The 18,531-nt window shown below is 35.3% G+C and overlaps 1 protein-coding gene across 1 annotated transcript in view; it reads right to left on the minus strand.

Annotated features, from left to right (window-relative positions):
• The window catches only part of LOC145640304 (uncharacterized), a 131,815-nt gene that overhangs the window by 67,148 nt on the left and 46,136 nt on the right, over positions 1–18,531 (minus strand). The window contains 4 exon segments of the mRNA XM_081691604.1: positions 15,322–15,476; positions 15,564–16,514; positions 17,038–17,166; positions 18,108–18,352. Coding sequence (XP_081547730.1) covers positions 15,322–15,476; positions 15,564–16,514; positions 17,038–17,166; positions 18,108–18,352 — 1,480 coding nt within the window.

Here is an 18,531-nt window from a genome sequence, read left to right on the forward strand (position 1 = left end):
AGGCAAATCAATAATTAATCAACAAGTGTCAGACAAGGAAGGAGAGAGTAGGTGAAGACCACAAGGGGGGGGCCCTAAACCTTGTTCCCTAGGCTTCCCCAAACCGCCCTAACTCTTCTCTAAGGCCCTATGAGCTGCTTTTAGCTTGCGGGCTTGGCCTTGGGCGACAAGGCAGCCTCGCTGGCACCTGGTGACCTTGGCTGGGCCTGCTGGGCGCTAGCTCGGTGCAAGCTGATGCCTCGGCCTAGCATACCTCGCATGCATAAGGGCTTCTGAGCGAGGCATTGCGCCCCACTACTAGTAGTGCTTGCTCGCTAGCACGTTGCTAGCTTGCTAGCACTGCTAGCCTGCTACATGTGCGTGTGCGCTAGCATATCTTGCTAGCCATGAGCTGGCAGCGATGCTAGTATTGGTGCACTAGCACACTGCGCTACGCACCAACCAGCGCTGCTAGGGTTGAGCAAAACTATTTGAATATCCGAAAATCCGAATATCCAATCCGTATTCGATCCTAAAATTATGGATATCCTATCCGAAATTGATTTCGGATCGGATACTTGATCCGAAAAAATTGGATATCAAAATATTGGATTTCGGATATCCGATATTCGAAATCCGGAAAAACCACAAATGATAAGAGTACGTTTTTTGTGAAGCTTTTTAATACTTCTCAAAATCCCAAAGCCCAAACTAGCTAACCAACCCTAATTATCTCTGAAAATACTCTCCCCCCAAACCGTTTCTCTATCTTCTGTTTACCTTCTCTCTCTTTTCCATTTGCTTTCTCCTCTTAGAATCTCAGATCTCTTTATTCTTATTGAAAGATCTCTCCTCTTATATCTCAAAGGAAAAACATTATTATTTCATCTTCCATCAACATTAGAGTTGTTCATGGCCGGTCAACCCGCTAAACCCGCCCAACCCGGCCCGCAAAATAAGCGGGCTTGGACAACCATTCTGAAAAAAATTGAAAATTTGGGCGGGTTAGGCCCGGCCCGTTAATATAAATTGGCGGACACGGACAAGACAATATGTACCGTGGGCTAGCCCGCCCGACCCGTTTATTTCAAAAAGTAATAGTTTAATGATTTTTTAGTTAGTTGATTATGTACTATATTTTAGAAAATAAATACAAAGAGACTATATTGGACTCTAACCTATTATTAGCTACAACTATTTATTTCAATTTTATATTTAATCATTATACTTGTATTAAATAAGTTCATTCTTTCCTTTTTTTTTTCACTAACATATGTCACAAGTTAAATATGTTTTTTTCTAGTATCATTAGTGATCAAGAAATTTTTAAGATAACTAAATCGAAATAATATTAACATATGTAAATGATAAAAAAAAATAATTAGTGTTAGATATATGTAAAACAAATATTTTAGGCCCGTGAGCCCGTGGGCAAGCCCGGCCCGTTAATAGAGCGGGCTTGGACAATTTATCAAGCCCGCATAAAAGGGCTCGGGTTAGCTACAATTAGCCCGTTGGACAAAAAATGAAGTATAGGCCCGGCCTGTTTCCCGTCCAAGCCCGCAAATGATCACCTCTAATCAACATATAGTCATCCACAACTAACCAACCACCAGCTGCTTTCCTGGATTCCCCCCATCGATACTCACAGAGTCACGGTTGGTTAGTTGCTCCGACAGATGCTTGTCTGCCCACGAACCGACTAGCGGCGTTGCTCCCCCCTCCTCCAGCCACTACCATCCACAACGTACCCACCATCGTCACCGTCATGAACACCCTCAGCCGCCATCACGTCCACCATCGTTGACTTCTCTAGATTTTCAATGACAATTAGTTTGGAATTTTATAATTTATGACATTAGTTTGTAGATTTGAGTAAAATTTATTTGTTTTGTAATTGGTGAAATTAGTTATTAGATATTAAAAGTTTGTTGTCTATTTGATCATTAATTTTTTTTTTTTTATAGCGAACTGGTGCAGTTTGCTTAAACAATAGTGCTTAAAATATCGGATAGTGGATATCCGAGCTATCCGATCCAAAATTTTCGGATACCCGTAAATTGGATATCCGAAAATTTTCAAATCAAATTCGGATTTCAAATATAGGATTTATCATATAAGGTTATCTGATCTGTGCTCACCCCTAGCGGTTCTAGCATCCTAGGCTTGGTGCGGCGCGCATGCTAGTTACCATGCTAGCCCATATGGCCCTAGCATTCGGTTTGCCCATGGCATTCCGATGCTAGGGGTATTTTGGTAACTTTTTTATTGATTGATTTTTACCTTCTCGACGTCTTATTAAATCGACTCGACTTCAGAAGCTCGGTCTCGACGCTCCCAGCACGATTTTTGACGTCTATGTTCATATTAGCGACTCACTAATTCCTTTCAAAGCGGCCTCCAACTAGGCATGCCAATCCTTTTACATCACTAAATAATTATCTTCCTAATAATTTTGAACCCTCTATCAGAATAATACACCTTTTTGAAGGACATCATTCCTATCACACGCACCCTCAAGATTATTAAAGTAAAACCCTAATTTTGTTTTTTCTGTAAAATAATTAATGTTGTGTACTTACATATACCGGAGAAGGGGAAATAAGTGTGGAAAGTTGCCATCTTTGGTTGTTCATTAGGGACCAGAAGCTTGGTAAATTTCTTGACATTTGCTCTGGTCAATTGGCATAAGGTGAGAAATTTTGTAATTTTCAATTGAATTTTTAAATTTGTTGGTTGTTGATGGTAAAATTGCAATTATGTGTGTAGTTAGGGTTCATTGTGTTTCTGAGTTTGTTTCCATTACTTTATTCAAGCCAATTATACTGTAATCATTGTTTAATTGACAAAGTGAGGATGTTATTAGCACAAGTAATTAGTGGAATTGCTTAATTATGCTATATGAAACACATTGTAGATGCAATTGTCTAGGTCTTAGTAAACAAATGAATTATGTGTAAATTACCGAATATTTCCTTATTATATGAACAGATGCCTGATGAAGTGGAATATGTGGATATTAATATTAGATTAGGTGGTGTGTTTGTGAAAAAAGGGAAAGCTTGTCTGTGTGTTAAGGGAGGATGGGAGTATTGGAGGTATATAATAGCAAAGTGAGTGACATGTCATTCCTCTTGCCTAGAGAAGCTTGCATTTGGGGGTTTGTGAAATTAGATTTTCATGTGCCAAACTTGTGGAATATTTGGTATAAAAAAGGGGAAGGACTTGTTCAAGAGGTAAAAGGGAAATTGTGAATGATGATAAAGTGAAGGGCTTTTTGGAGACAAAGAATAAGGATGGGTTTGTTGCACTTTATTGTACTAGCCAATAAGACTTTAGGGTTGTTAACTTGTTAAACCTACCGAAATAGTTAATGAACTGTTTTTAAAGCCATTGAAATTAGAAGAAGCCCTAGGTTAAAGAAGCAAGTGGTCAAATAAAGACAAGGCCAGGGGAGACACTAAGCAAACAAGGTGGAGATAAGGTTGTAGAACACACTGAACATTTGCTCACAAAAAGTCTTAAAGGGAAGAGCAAGCAAGGTGATAGGAAGGTCCATCTAGTTATAAGAGGGTGAAGGGAATGAGTTGGGGAAAGGGGAAAACAAAGGGTAATAGGAAGAAGAAGAAGACAAAGAGAAAGCTTAAGCTGGAATCAGATCTTGGATCTGGTTCATCAAGCTCCGATTTTAGTGAAACTAATATAGAATGGAAAGTAGGGGAGTGGGAAGATAAGGGATCTGATGATGACATTGATCCAGAAAACATTATCAGCAACATATTAGGAGAGGTGAATGCTAGTTTAAAGGATGTGTAAGATAAAGAAAAGTAAGTGGCTAGATTGCAAAATAATGAGTTGGAGCTACAAAGTGAACTATTGAACAAAGAGGTTACTCTGTAGAGAGAGTTCACTTATAAATCTAAGGAGTTAGAGAGACATAAAGGTTCTAAAACTGAGCAAGGCAACATACTATGGTTCCATGCTTCTTCAGAGTTCAAAAAACCAATTCAATTGATAAATTACAGAAGTTCATCAATGACGAACACATTATTTCTTAAGAAATCTATTAGGGCTCTTGTAATTGGAAACATGTTTGAACATTGGTATTTTAACAATGATAGCAGTAAGATTACCATCCAATGTAGAAGGAGATGTCAGTGCAAATGAAATGTCAAAAAATGTAAATTGCCAATTTTTACCTGTGTTGGGGAGTAGAAGATAGATGTCACTTTAAGGAGGTTGTTAGGAGGTTTGTTGTAGACACCAACAAATGTCTCCCTAAAATCAAACCCGATGATGAACAACCTTTCGCCGCCATTATTGGTCGGGTTAAGTGTTTAATCTCGAAAGTGCTTAAAACATACTCAGTTAACAAATCAATCAACCCATTTTTTCAAACTCAGTCCAACTTGTATCCTATCCCAAACCCTTTTAATTAATTTTGTGTTATTTATTAATTAAGCCCAATTAATAAATAATAAAAACCCTAAGCCTGAAATTATTTTGAAATAGCTGAAACGACGCCTAAAATAATTTTCTTAGGGTTTTTCTGCGGCGCCTTTTCACTTCTAGGGTTCGGTGCTTCACCTACCCCTCATATTTTCTCTTTAAGTACGAGACTAATTTCCTCAATTTCGAGGAACCAAATCATTCTCTCTTCTTTCTTCTATTCTCTAGCCTAAACACTAGCCTACCTTATTCTTCAATAGTACTTCCCTTAAGCACTCCAAGGAGTCCGTACTTTACTCGTAGTTCTACACTTAAACCACGTCATGAAAGGTAGAATTGTTTAAGGGTTTGGTCCCAAATCAACTCTAGTTTATTTTAGTTTAATTTTAATTGTTGTTTATTAATTTTTCTTAAAGTTACTAATGCGTTTATCGTTGTATAGTTAAAACCAAACAAAATCAAAGTAAGGAATCATGTTCCTTTATTTTGTTCCTATTATTTTTCTAACGATTTTTTTATTATGTTTGTTATATATTAATTGTTGGATTTATTGTTAAATTTCTTCCAATGTTGGTGTTAATTTTATTATATTTTATGATCCCCATATTGCGTGTTTAAAGGGAATATGAAATTAAATTTAATGCCTAATAAGATAATTTGGACGACTGGTTTAGGTTCCTTTTTAATCTTGTTGTATAATCAAGTGATGACGAATATTTTAGAATTAGATGTTGCATCAACATTCAACCAATTTAGCATAATTATAGTTTAGAGCAAATTGAATCTTGTTTGCATGCCTTTGAGATGGTAGGAATTACTTTTCGCAATAAGAATCGAGTAGAGGCCAATACGAGCAAATGTGACTCCATGACTCACTTCGTACCATCATCTTCAATCCTTCTTTCGTGGTTCCGAACCATATGGAGTTAGTAATCTCATGGATTACGAATGGGGTGTAACCTTCATGGGTCAATAATTGTTTCCTTTGTTGTAAATTAATCGTGGTTGCTTTAAATAATCCATGAATGGTTTAAAAGTTCCTTAAAAACCTTTTTGGCGGCTCCCTATTTTCCTTGTTCGTAATCGTTGTCCTTAATTGCAATGTCAATTCCCAATTCCATTCAGTGCCAACCAAATTCACAAATGCTTAACGTAGGCGGGCCTTTAACAACGCCTACATTTGTAATCCAAGATTTTTGGCAAATTAAGAACTTAAACTTAAAGCATAAGTGTGTAAGGGTTAAAACCATCACAACTTAAGTGATGAATATTTAGTTGAGAATGATGTATAATAAGGATTGGAGAGCTGAACCATGGTAGAGGATTAAAAGTTTCGAGTTTTAGGTGACCTAGGGATTCAAATAACCTATAGTAAAGTTTGGATGGCAAGGGCAAGCTAAGGGCTAAACTCATGATTTATAGCTCAAGAGCGGAACATTATGCAAGACTTTGGGACTATGGGAAGGTTTTCATAAAGCACATCCCTAGTTCTGGTTGTTGTGTAGTAGATGATGGAGTGGAGCATCCTGAACCCCATTATTGATGAGAATGTACATTTTCCTGGCACCTTTGGTAAAAGAGTTCCTTTCTGGTTGTAGACCACTAATTGGGCTTGACGGATGCCATCTGAAAGGTCCATATCTAGGACAAATCCTTTTAGTAGTTGGTAAGGATTGAAATAATAACATTTACCCTATTTCCTGCCTGCACTTGAAATAAAGAACAAAGAGACCCACTACTAGAAAACAGGCCATTTCCGATGGACATGAAAATCCGCCGGAAAAGTCAAACTTCTCGATGGATTTAATATACGACGGATTTAGATTTTCGGTCGGAAATTTTCGACAAAATTTAAATCCTTTAGAAAAAACTTAATTTTCGATGGATTTTTCCCTCTTAAAACAAAAAATTTCAGCAGAAATCAAGTCCGTCGAAAATTTCCGACGGAAAAAACATCCGTAGGAAATTTCCGACAAAATTTTAAGGTTTTTCCAATGGATTTCACATAAAAAAAAAAACCAAAACAAAAACAAAAAACCTCCTAAACCCTACATGATCAGCCGCCCGCCCCATTTTCCTCTTCATTTTACTTTCTTCTCTTTCTCTCTCTTCTCATTTCTATTCTAGTCTTCTCCTTCCTTCTGCTCTTCTCGTCCTATTTCTTGTCGCATCTCCTTCTCCTCATTTTATCTCTCTTATGCTTTTCCTCATTTATCTTCTCTCTTATGATTTTCCTCAATTTTCTTCTCATCCTTTTCTCTTTCTATTATCCCCCATCGCCGCTGCACACCGCTGCCCCACCTTACGCCGCTACCTCTCAGCTTTTACGCCATTTCAATTTTTAAGGTTTTTAAGATCAGTTTCGAGAAACAAAATTCTAGATCTAGAGTTTTATTGGTCAAATTTAGCTTTATTATTAGCCAAGTTTGAGGCGAAATTCAAATCTAAATTCGGTTTTTAAGGTATGTTATCTTGTTTTATTTTTGTATGTTATTTTTTGGGTTGTGATTGTGATTTTTGGCGATCGTGGTGGATGGTTTTAGGTGGCTGGTCAGTTTAGATAGTGGGTCTGATACGGTAAGGGTGGGTGCGTGGTGGGGTGTTTCGCTTAGGATGGTTGTTTCGGTCGGATTGGTTAGGGTTATAGATCTAGGTTTGGTTTAGTTGGGTTTGTGAGGTAGATCTAGATTGTTTAGGGTTAGGTATAGGGTTGTAGATTTGGGTTTGATTTAGGTGGGTTTTTGTGGTAGATATCGATTTGGGTGATAAGGTTGGGTGGGGCAGGTTACAATGGTTTTCGGGTTGCTGGGTTGGGATGGCCATGGGTTTTCTAGGGTTTTTTTCGAGCAATTAGGTATTCGGTTGTGGTGGTTAAAGATGGTGATACGACGTGGCGCACAACTAGATTATGGTCAAATTTCGACGGAATAATGGTTCTGATGGACACGTAAATCCGTCGGAAAAATCAAAATTCTGGCGGAGTTTAAATTCCGTCGTAATATAAATCCGTCGGAAATTTTGTACTTTCCGACGGATTTTTCCCTCGGAAAGTACAATTTTCATTGGAATAAGAATCCGTCGAAAATTTCCGACGGAATTTCAGTTGGAATTTTTTTAAAAAAAGACTTTTCAAAAACCCTAAGAGGATATGTTCCCTCTGTCGTCCGCCTCTTTTTGTTCTCTTTCCCCCTTCTCCTTTTTTTCACCTTCTTCTCTCTCCTCTTCATTCTCCTTCTTCAATCTGCTCTTCGTTCTCCTTCTCTCTCCTCAACGTTCCCATTCTCTCTCCTATTTTTCTTCTCATTCTCTTTCTCGCCTGTATTTTTTCTCTCTTCTCCTTCTCTCTTCTTCTTTACCCCTCTTTCTAACTACCACCATCGCCACCCACCATCACCACTACAACGTAGCATAAACAACAACACAAACACTGCAGGAATAACAATAACAATACAGACATCAACAAGTCATCAACAACTAATTTAAAACGTAGATTTTCATATCAAATTCGACCATGAAAACTCTAGATCTAGAGTTTTCATGGTCGAATTTGGCCTTATAAACCCAATTTTGAGGTTTTTTTTGGTCAATTTAAGGTATTTATCTCTTTTTTTTTAGAATTTTTATTTTATCTTGTTGTTTTTTAGGACTGTTTTTTAAAATTTATGGTGGTGGTAGAAGCTGTTGGAGTTCGGATGTTAGGGGTTAGCACTAGTCAAAAAATCTAAATGGGAAGCCTCAATTGCCAATCGGTTATTAAATTCTGCTTCCAATAACACCCAAAAAAAAAAGCCAATGGCAAGCGGTTTTTGGGTGAATCGCTTGCCAAAATGTAAATGGCAAGCGGTTTGGACATTGAACCGCTTGCCAATTGCTGAAAAACCCTAAAAGCGCGGTTCTCACTCCTTTTTTTCTCCTCACGCCTCTTCTTCTTCTCTCTCCTCTCTTATTTCTCACACTTTCTCTTATTCTCTCTCCTCTCCCCTCATTTCATCCCCTCCATTCACCATTCACCATTCTCATGCCTCCTCTCTCCTCTCTCCATCTCCTCCATTCACCATTCTCGATCTCCTTATTTCATCCCCCTTTCTTATTTCTCACGCCTCCTCTCTCCTCTCTCCATCTCCTTCTCTTTCTCCACAACAACCACCGATAACAATCACCAGCAACAACCATCAAATAGCCCTCCCAACAGCCCACAACACCCATCAGCCCACCCAACAATCCGCAACATCCCGCAACACCACCAACAACAACGTTGACGAGCTTCTTTCGCTGTCTCACGAACTTCGGTTTTCATGGTTTTTCATGTCAAATTTGACCATGAAAACTCTAGATCTAGAGTTTTAATGGTCGAATTTGACCATTAATACCAAAATTTAAAGCCAATTTTGAGGTTTTGGTGGAATTCATGGTATGTTCCCTTCTTTCTACCTTTTATTTTGTTTTTTAAGTTATTGTTTTTAATTCTGGAAATTTGTGTTTGATTGACTTTGTTTTTGTTTTTATTAGTTGATTTGTTGAAGATTTTTGTTGAATTTGGTTTTGATTGTTATTTATTTTAATGAAATTGATTTTCTACGGCGGATGTGATGGTTGCAGTGGTGGGCTGGGCGGTGGCGGTGCGTGATGGTGAATTTTTTCTATTAGTGTTCTTTTTGGGTGTTGAATTATAATGTAATATTTTTATTAAGGTCGATTGTGATGGTTGCAGTGGTGGGCTGGTGGCAGTGCGTTGTGGTGAATTTTTTCTACTATTCTTTTTTTTTTTTTTTGGGTGTTGAATTGTAATGTAATATTTTTTAGAGGAAATAATAATGTAATATTACAACTAATTATTAGTGTATATATATTTTCATACATATGTTTTATTTTTGAGTATCAATTTCTATGAAAACTAATTTTTTTTTATAAATTTTTTAAGACATAATGGGCAGCGGTTTGGCGTCAAAACCGCTGCCTTTTCACTACAAATGGCAAGTTGTTCAGAACCGCTTGCCATTTAATAAGCCAATGGCAAGCCCCCTAAGGGCATGCAGTTCAAAACTGCTTACGATTAGGGGGTTTGAACCGCTTGTCATTTAGTATTTTCTACTAGTGTAGATTGGCGAGGTTGTGGTGGGTAGATCTGGGTTTTGGTTGGTTTATTTTAATGTTTTTTTTTATTGTAGTGTTGTGGTGGTAGAGAATCGGTTTCGGTTCAGCATGGGTTGGGTGGGATTTGAAATTACAAGGTTTAAATAAAGGCTGAAGGGAGGGAGGTTAGTGGTGATTATGGGTGGGTAGGCACTAGTAGAAAAAATTAAAAAGGAATCCCCTAATTGCCACCGGTTCAGTCCAAACCGGTGGCAAAAATGAGCTAAAAAATGCGCGGCTTAATGAACCAGGACATATGGCACCGGTTCACTTCAAACCGGTGGCAATAAAGGCCACCGGTTTGAACCAGTGCCTTTGTGAACTGGTGCCATTAAATATAAAAAAAAAACCGTCCCATTTAAACCCCCCCAACCCTAACATCTTCTCTCAGCGTCTTTCTCTTTCCTCTCCTCCTCTTTCTCCCTTCTCGATCTCCTTCTCCTCCTTCTATTTCTATTTCTCTTTCTCGATCTCCTTCTTCTCCTTCTATTTCTCTTTTTCGAACTCCTTCTCCCTCACCACCATGAAGACCACATGCAACACCAATTTTAATCGATTTTCTGGGTTTTTGAAGACCACATGCAACACCGATTTTAATACATTTTCTGGGTTTTTGTTTTAATCGATTTTCAAGGTTTTTGTTTTAGTTGATTTTTTAATTGTTTTTTTTTTAATCGATTTTAATTCTTTTTTTTTTAGGAAAATTTGTAAATTACCACCCAAAAAGGGGTCCCAATTTGAAATTACCACCCATTAAAACTTTTATTTTAAATAACCACCCATTAAATTAAAACAATTTTCAGATTACCACCTTTTATGTTTTCCGGTGGAATTTCCGACTGTGGGCCCCACCTTATTAACTTCCCTCCTTTTTTTTTCTTCTTTTTTTCGACCTAACATTCTGGCTGTTACATTAAACTCTAAAAACTTCATCTCTCCTCAATTCCTTCACTTAGTTCTTCCAAAATCATCAATTTTTTTTCCCTCTTTCTTCCTTTAATTCTCTGTCAAATTCTCAACTACCCATTTAAGATTGAATCAAAACCCTAACTCTACTTTTTTTATGCAATTGAATGCTTTGGTTGTACTTGCATGTACTGTTGATTGCGCCATCTCGAAGTGTTCTCTAGGACCAGAAGCATATAGCTGAAGCTCTTGTCAATTGCTAATGTCAATGGCGACTCCTCCATTTCTGCAAAACAAAATCCAAAAACAAAAAAAGAAAAAGAACAAGCTTACAACTTCATGCAACTATGAATCATTCAATTTTGTCAATCGCAAAACACAACACATAAGATACAATTATTCAACATAGTAAACAATCATTCAACAAATTTGGACAACATCAACTCCAATTAGCATAATTCTAACAAAATCGCACAATTAATTGCAAACAGATAGCCTAATTGCAAAAAAACCCCAATTTAATTGACTCATGAACCCTAATTCCTAAATTGGCGAAAAAACCCTAAATTATGAAGTAGTGGAATCATACCTTTGATGCAAATTGAGTGTATGATCTTCAGTAGATAAGTTCTTCTCACAATAGCAGTTGAAATTTGGGGCAAAATTTGTGACTTGAAGTTGTACAATTTTTAAACAACAGAAATCGGGGAGAGAGAGAGTCAAAATAGTGAAATTAGCCGTTTATAGCCGTTATGTGGGGCCCACAAACAGAATTTCCACCGGAAATCCAAAAAAGGCGGTAATCTGAAAATTGTTCAAATTTAATGGGTGCTAATTTAAAATAAATTTTTTAATGGGTGGTAATATCAAAACAGGACCTCTTTTTGGGTGGTAATTTACAAATTTTCCTTTTTTTATTTTTCTTTTTATTTTCTGGGTTATTGTTTTGATCGAATTTTTAATCGATTTTTTTTAATTTTAATAGAATTTTTAATCGATTTTTTTTTTAATTTTAATAAAATTTTTAATCAATTTTGATTTTGATTTTTTTTTTCTTCAGATTTCTATTTTTTTTTCGATTTCAAATTTTTTTCGATTTCAATTTTTTTTGTTTTCTGGGTTTTTTTTTCGAATACTGGGTTTTTTTCGATTTCTATTTTTTTTTTAGGGTTTTTTCGATTTCATTTTTTTTGTTTTTTGGGTTTATTCGAAAACTGGGTTTTTTTCGATTTGAAATTTTTTTTCTGGGTTTTTTCGATCTAATTTTTTTTGCTTTCTGGGTTTATTCGAATACTGGGTTTTTTTCGATTTCAAGTTTTGTTCTGGATTTTTACGATTTCAATTTTTTTCTAGGTTTGAATTTTTGGGATTAAATTTCTGGGTTTTTTTCGAAGCTTAATTAAATTAATCAATTTTTTTTTTTTGTTTTAATTGGTGCAGGTATGTTATTTAGATCTGAAATCGAAGAAGAAAGATACAAGAATATTGATTTAAATGTGAATGGGGGGGGTTTTATATTGTAATTTTTTTTTAATTTATATTGTAATTTTTTTTTTTGTATTCATATGTTGTAATCGAACTATTTTATTGATCTATATCGTAATTTTTTTTTATTATATATTGTAAATTTTCGATGATATTGATTGATATTCGCTTTATGTTTTGATGTTGTTATTTATTTTAGTCTATTGAATTTTTAGTGGAAATATATATATATATATATATATTTTGGGCACTTTTGGCACCGGTTAACCGGTGCCAAAAACAACAAAATAATTTTTTTTGGCTTTTTTTGGCATCGGTTTACCGGTGCCAACTCCGAATTTTGGCACCGGTTTGAACCGGTGCCTTTTAAACCACTTATTGGCACCCCCAACATTGACACCGGTTCAAACCGGTGCCTTAGGCCGGGTTTGAACCGGTGCCAATTTCAATTTTTCACGTAGTGAGGGTTTAAATAGGGGCTGAAGGGAGGAGGTTAATTGGGAGTTTATATCGGGCCTGGAGGTTTGAGGGTTTGGCAGTGGTTTGGCAATGGGGGCTGGAGGTGGTGGGGGATTAGTGTTGGGGTAACTTAGGGGTTGGTAGGTGGTGTGATGGGAGGTTAAAGTATGTTAGGGGTTGAAGGTGGTGATATGTCGTACCGGTGGTCGTGCGGCGTATTTTTTTTTTAATTTGGGTGGAAGCAGTTTCTGACGGAATTTTCCTCGCAATTTTCCGACGGAATTGTGTCCGGAAGAAGAAGTTTCTGACGGAATTTCCCTCGCAATTTGTTGACGGAATTGTGTCCGTCAGAAATTTTTGACGGATTTTTTCGGTGCCGGAAAACCTCTTCCGATGAATAAGTAACGTCGAAAAAGTGTTTCTAACGAAAATTTCGTTGAAAGGGGCCGTTTATACTTTCATACCTTTTCCGACAAACAGTTTTGACGGAGATTTGGCTGAAATGGGATTTCCGACGGATTTTAGGATGTTTCCGACAGAATTTTTCTGTCAAAAATGGGTTGTTTTCTAGTAGTGGCGGTGGTGCTACTACGTGGTTTTTCTGCTGCATTATTTGACGGAATTTTCCGGGCGGTAAAACCTCTTCTAATGCCAGAATTTCTGTCGAAAAGGTCGATTTTCCTACAAATACAGTTACGACGACACTTTTCGGCAGAATTCAGGGTTGTTTTCGACGGAAAAATTGTGTCGGAAATGGCCTGTTTTCTAGTAGTGACCTTGGTTTTGTTTTTTGAGTAGCTGATGTAGACCCTTAAAGATGATAATCAAGGTCCTGGGTATATCTTTATGTCAGATTGGAAAAAGATAAGCTTATACTTAGTGTATACTTATGTTTCAATGTTGTTTTGCACCAGGTTAACCTTTCTAACTTTAGTATTGTTATTTGTTATGCAAGAAACTTTGCAGATTGTTGCTCCTTTTGCTAGGTACTGTGTAAGGCATATATTGGCTAACATCAAGTTGCAATTTAGTGGCTCAACTTTCAAGGAGCTTTTGGTCAGCAGCAAGAGCAACAACTTTGGTATGCTTTTTCCATTTGAACTGTTTTGTTTAGTTGGTTGTGTGATATGGTGTTTGTTTTGTGAAGTGGTAATATTGGGTATCTTTTGTTTATATTAGTTGGTTGTGTGATGTGGTCTTTATTTGGTTGTTGTGTTTTTTGTTTTAGTTTGACTTTGAAGTAGCCATGGACGCAATAAATTTTTTGTCTAAGGAGGCCTATGAGTACCTTGTTGACATTCCACTGATGCACTTGTCTAGACATGCATTTAGCTCTAAAAAACTAATTCTCTTTAACAACAACTTTTCTCCGTTTACGACGAGGATTCTTCTTGGGAACTTCTGAAATTTGGATGTAAATTTAAGTAAAAAATTAAAATTAAATTATTTATAAACATCGAATTAGTGAAAACAAAAGAAAATTGTATATAATGAATTTCAAAACCTGTCAGCCATAGATAATTGCAACCTTTTTTTTTTTTTTTATTTTTTTTTTTTAGGATTTTCGCTTTTTGTGTTGATTAAGATAAACTTTCACAGGTACAGAATCTTTAAAACCTTCCTTTAAATCACCAAACATTGTAAAATTAAGTGGAGTAATGGAGTAGATCATGGGAGATATGGAAGGAAATGGCTGAAATGATGGAGTAAATGTAGTGATGGAGAAAAACATGGGAAAGAAGAAGAGATGAGAATTATGTATCACGCTGCAATCAGGCCGCTCGCGTGATTTTCAATGAACCCATGAGCGACCCACAAGTAAAATAAACCCGCAAACTACCCATATAAATAAATGGATCACCGTGAGTCCGTTCTATACAAAAAATTTCGTTTAAAATTAAGATGAATACTAAGGGCCTGTTCTCATTGACTGAATTGAGGTGAACTGAATTGAACTTATTGGAGCTGAACTGAACTGAATTGAATTGAATATTTTATGAGAGAAGGAAATTAAGAACTGAGCTGAACTAAACTGAAAATAAGTTGAAGAGAATAGGCGCTAAGTATAATTGTATAAATGTATATTAAAAAATTTACACTTTAAAAAAAATAAAAATAAAAAAACCAAACAGACAATAATGATGTGTTTTGGATGAATAATGAAAGTGTGATGTTGAAGATGAAGTGCCCCATTAAAATTGATCAAGAATAAGGTACGTCATTGAAAATGGATGAAGCTATCAAAATGAGGATGAAACTTTAAAATTGGGGATGAAGTTGTACAAATGTTTGGAAAAATACATTCAAATTACGGCATGAATGTACTATTGTTTGATTTCAGTTTTTGACTATCAAGTTAGGTTTGTTGATAAAGGTTTTAGGCTGGGTATATGTTACTCTCCTTATTGTCAATTGATTTTATGTTTTATTTTTGCAAAAAAGTTATTAACTTTGACATTGTCATCTTTGAACACAAATATTTATATTTTTATCTTTTTGGAACATATAGATAATTTTGGCACTTTAAAACTGATTGATGATAAACGTGCTTATAAACAAAATATATCCAATAAAATTGTCAATCAATTTCTCAAAATCTGCTTACATATAACATTCGATTTTACATGGAATATCTACATATTTCATTCTCATATGGAGGAACTAACTTGATAGCACATACTTGAGTACATAAATTATTTTAAAAACTTGTACATTTATACATATATGTACCCAAAAAGTGTAAAAACAGTAAAAACAAATAATTGTATAAGCTGGCGAGCTAGCACGCTCAGGTACTCTTCTGTTATTATGAAAACTATGATATATAAATGAAAAGAAAGAATTAAGCCCAAAATAATGCAAACAATCTCGCCTTCAAAATTTAAATGAATATAAATGAAGCTTTTAAACAAATGCTTGTTTGTGTTGTTATGTTCAACAACGAGGCATGTCTGGTGGTGGAGGCAACATATGCGATTCGGGTGTTTTACCATTCTTGACGATGAAAGCCATCTCCATTCCCCATGAAGCGTGTCGATCCAAGTGACAATGCATGAACCAAACACCTGCATTGTTGATATACGAGTATGAAAGATTAAATTAGTACATATAAATGGATTAGCAGTACAATGATCGGGTGATTGAAGACGTACCTGGATTATCGGCTCTAAATCTAATTGCACTCCATCCGTTATAAGGAACTGCAATTGTGTTCTGGTAAGGTGGATCAACAAGGTTATAGTTCAAAGGATCCTTTTCCTTGTTAAAGTTGCCTAAACCCGACCCAACAACGTAAAAATTATAACCATGAAGGTGCATAGGATGATCAGCTCCTCCAAGTATATTCGTCCCTTGGAACACAAGCTCCACTGTAGAATTATATTTCAAGACCTTCACCTTTGTACCACGCTTTGATCTTCTGAATTCTGATGGAAGGTTGGCTGCTGTGTAATTGAATTTCAAGGGCGGATTATTTGGAAAATTGGTTTGGAATTGACCATTAACCATATGATAATATGCATCAAGTAAGTCGATGGTTGAGCTTTCAAAAGTTACATTGTTAACAGTAGCAGCAAGACGGGTATTTCCAGGTCCTTCACATGTGTTTCCTATCTCACATGGGAAAGTATTGATGGACAACGTATAAAACAACTCCGTGGTAATGTCTAAGGGGACATTGACAGGATGATCCTTACTCGCTAAACTCCTGAGCGAGTTTGTAAAATTTACAGATGCATCTGTATCATTGTGGACTGGTAGATTTGGCAATGGAGAAGTTGTATTGTTTGTATTGTATTTTCCGTTATAGTGGATAATGCCGGTGGTTATGTTTCTCGGAAATGGTACATTTGGTGTGCGTTCATAAGCCTTTGCAGCCATATAGTATTGGTTCGGGTTTTGGTTGGCCTCAAGTAGTACGTCTATGGTTTGACCAGGAGATATAGTTACATAATCGCTTGTAAATGGCTTTGTATAGCTCCCATCGGATCCTACGACTGTTAGATTATGGTTAGCTACTCCGAAGAACATGATGTTTTGCATCACTGAATTGATTATCCGAAGTAGATAAGTTTTCCCTTGATCCACCCTTAGATTGAACATATCTGCGTGTATACATACACCCAAGTGAATAACAATTTCGATTATTAGTACCATTAATCAATATGAGAATATACTCAAAAGTTTTATGACATTAACCAGATGCTTTTAATGCTAATTAAAATTCTAGTTGACATGATTCTTTTCTCACGTTTTCAACTATTAAATCTCTAATTATCACTAAATCGAAATTAATGATCAATTATTGTTAATTAGAAATTTTTGATGATTAATGATCAATTATTAAAAGCATGATTCTGGGAAGATCCCACGACTATGTCTTATGTTTAAATTAATCATAGTTGTAAATTACAAAACCTAATCAAAATAGAGTTTAATTTGAGAATTTTGTTGCAAAACTCAATACATATTAATTATAAAAGAACCGATGAAGTATGAAAGAACGACTACTTAATTATAAACCCTTTGGAAAAAATAAATAAATTCTTTTTATCACCATAGTATGCCGAATTGCATTGAGCATCAACATGATCACAAAATCTAGAATGATCGATAAAATAAATTTACCTCGTTTAGAGCAGGGATATAAATCACCAGGATAACCGTTGATTAAGTAAGCATCAGAAATATTTGGATCTCCTCCTTTTTCAAGAAATGAATAGTAGAGTGTTTGTATATCCATCTTCCACCATTCGCCTACAAATTTATACATTAGTATTCTAGGTTTGATTAAGGCTATTTTCACTTGACCTTAGTAAAAATAATTTCAGCTCATTTAAAATAAGTTCAATTTAGTTTAAATAATTCAAGTTTAATAAAAATTTAGTAACTATAAAAAATTATAACAGAGAATTAGTAAAAATAATTTCAGTTCAACAAAAATAATTTTAGTTATTAAATTTAATTTCAACTCAGTAAAAATAATTTAAGTAGAGCAAAAATAATTGTAGTTCAATAAAAATAATTCCAGTTTAGCAAAAATAAGGTAAAATGAACATGGCCTAACTCTAACTTCTTTTCAAGGAACTTTCCTTAAAAAAAAAAAAATACTCCCTATGTGTATTAATAAGTGTTACATATTAACTTTTTTTCACTATTTACATAATGGTTTTGACTTCATTTACTACTATATAAAAAACAAATGTATACTTTCATGATATCAATTTTTATATAATTTTACTAACATATAATTAGATAAATTAATGGTAAAAATGTAACACTTATTAAAATACGGAAGAAGTAGAACATTTCATAATATAAACATGTTTGTTACCATGTCTCAAATCAATGCTTTTACGTCCTACATTGATATACACCAAAAAGGCAAAAACTATCAAAGTTTGTGTTTATACTAGCACAGTTATGTATAATTATATAATTAATCAATTATACATTGAGATGCATAGTTGGGTTTATAAAACAAAGTACACATCCACACCAAACTTATATATTCATTACCATTTAAAAAGAAAAATTCCATGTCCTATTGTATGGTCCGTCTTTCAATCAAAACATTATAAGGTATGTACTCTCTAATTTAAATAATATATTCAAGTTTGACATTGTTAAAATAATTAAGCTAAATGAAGCACAATAAATTATTGACCATTATAATGAGCTAAGATGATAATGTATACCTAAGATGATTGGGACTTCAGCATGAGGTTTGGGGAAGGGATAGTTGGTTCCATGTTTAGGATAGACAACAATTGCTCCATAAACCGTAGCTCTTGTCCAATTACTATGAGCATGCCACCAAAGAGTACCTTCTTCTACAGTAAATATTACTTTCTGGCTAAACTTGCCTCTCGGCGGAATTGGACATTGTGTTATGTACTCTGGCCCATCACTCCATGGATTTCTCTCCATTGCAACTCCGTGCCTAAATAATTTCAAACATTACTTTTGATTTTTTTTTCTTTGAAATATATTACTTTCAAATTATCTCAATAAGAAATCGTGGTTATAAACTTATAACAATTGTAAATATCGGCCGCTTTTGTGTAAGTAGGTGATATATGTGTGACGGACCAATAAATTGCCAGTATTAAATAAATATTG

Source organism: Chenopodium album, chromosome 7 (genome assembly GCF_948465745.1).
Source record: "Chenopodium album chromosome 7, dcCheAlbu1.1, whole genome shotgun sequence".
Classification (NCBI taxonomy): Eukaryota; Viridiplantae; Streptophyta; class Magnoliopsida; order Caryophyllales; family Amaranthaceae; genus Chenopodium; species Chenopodium album.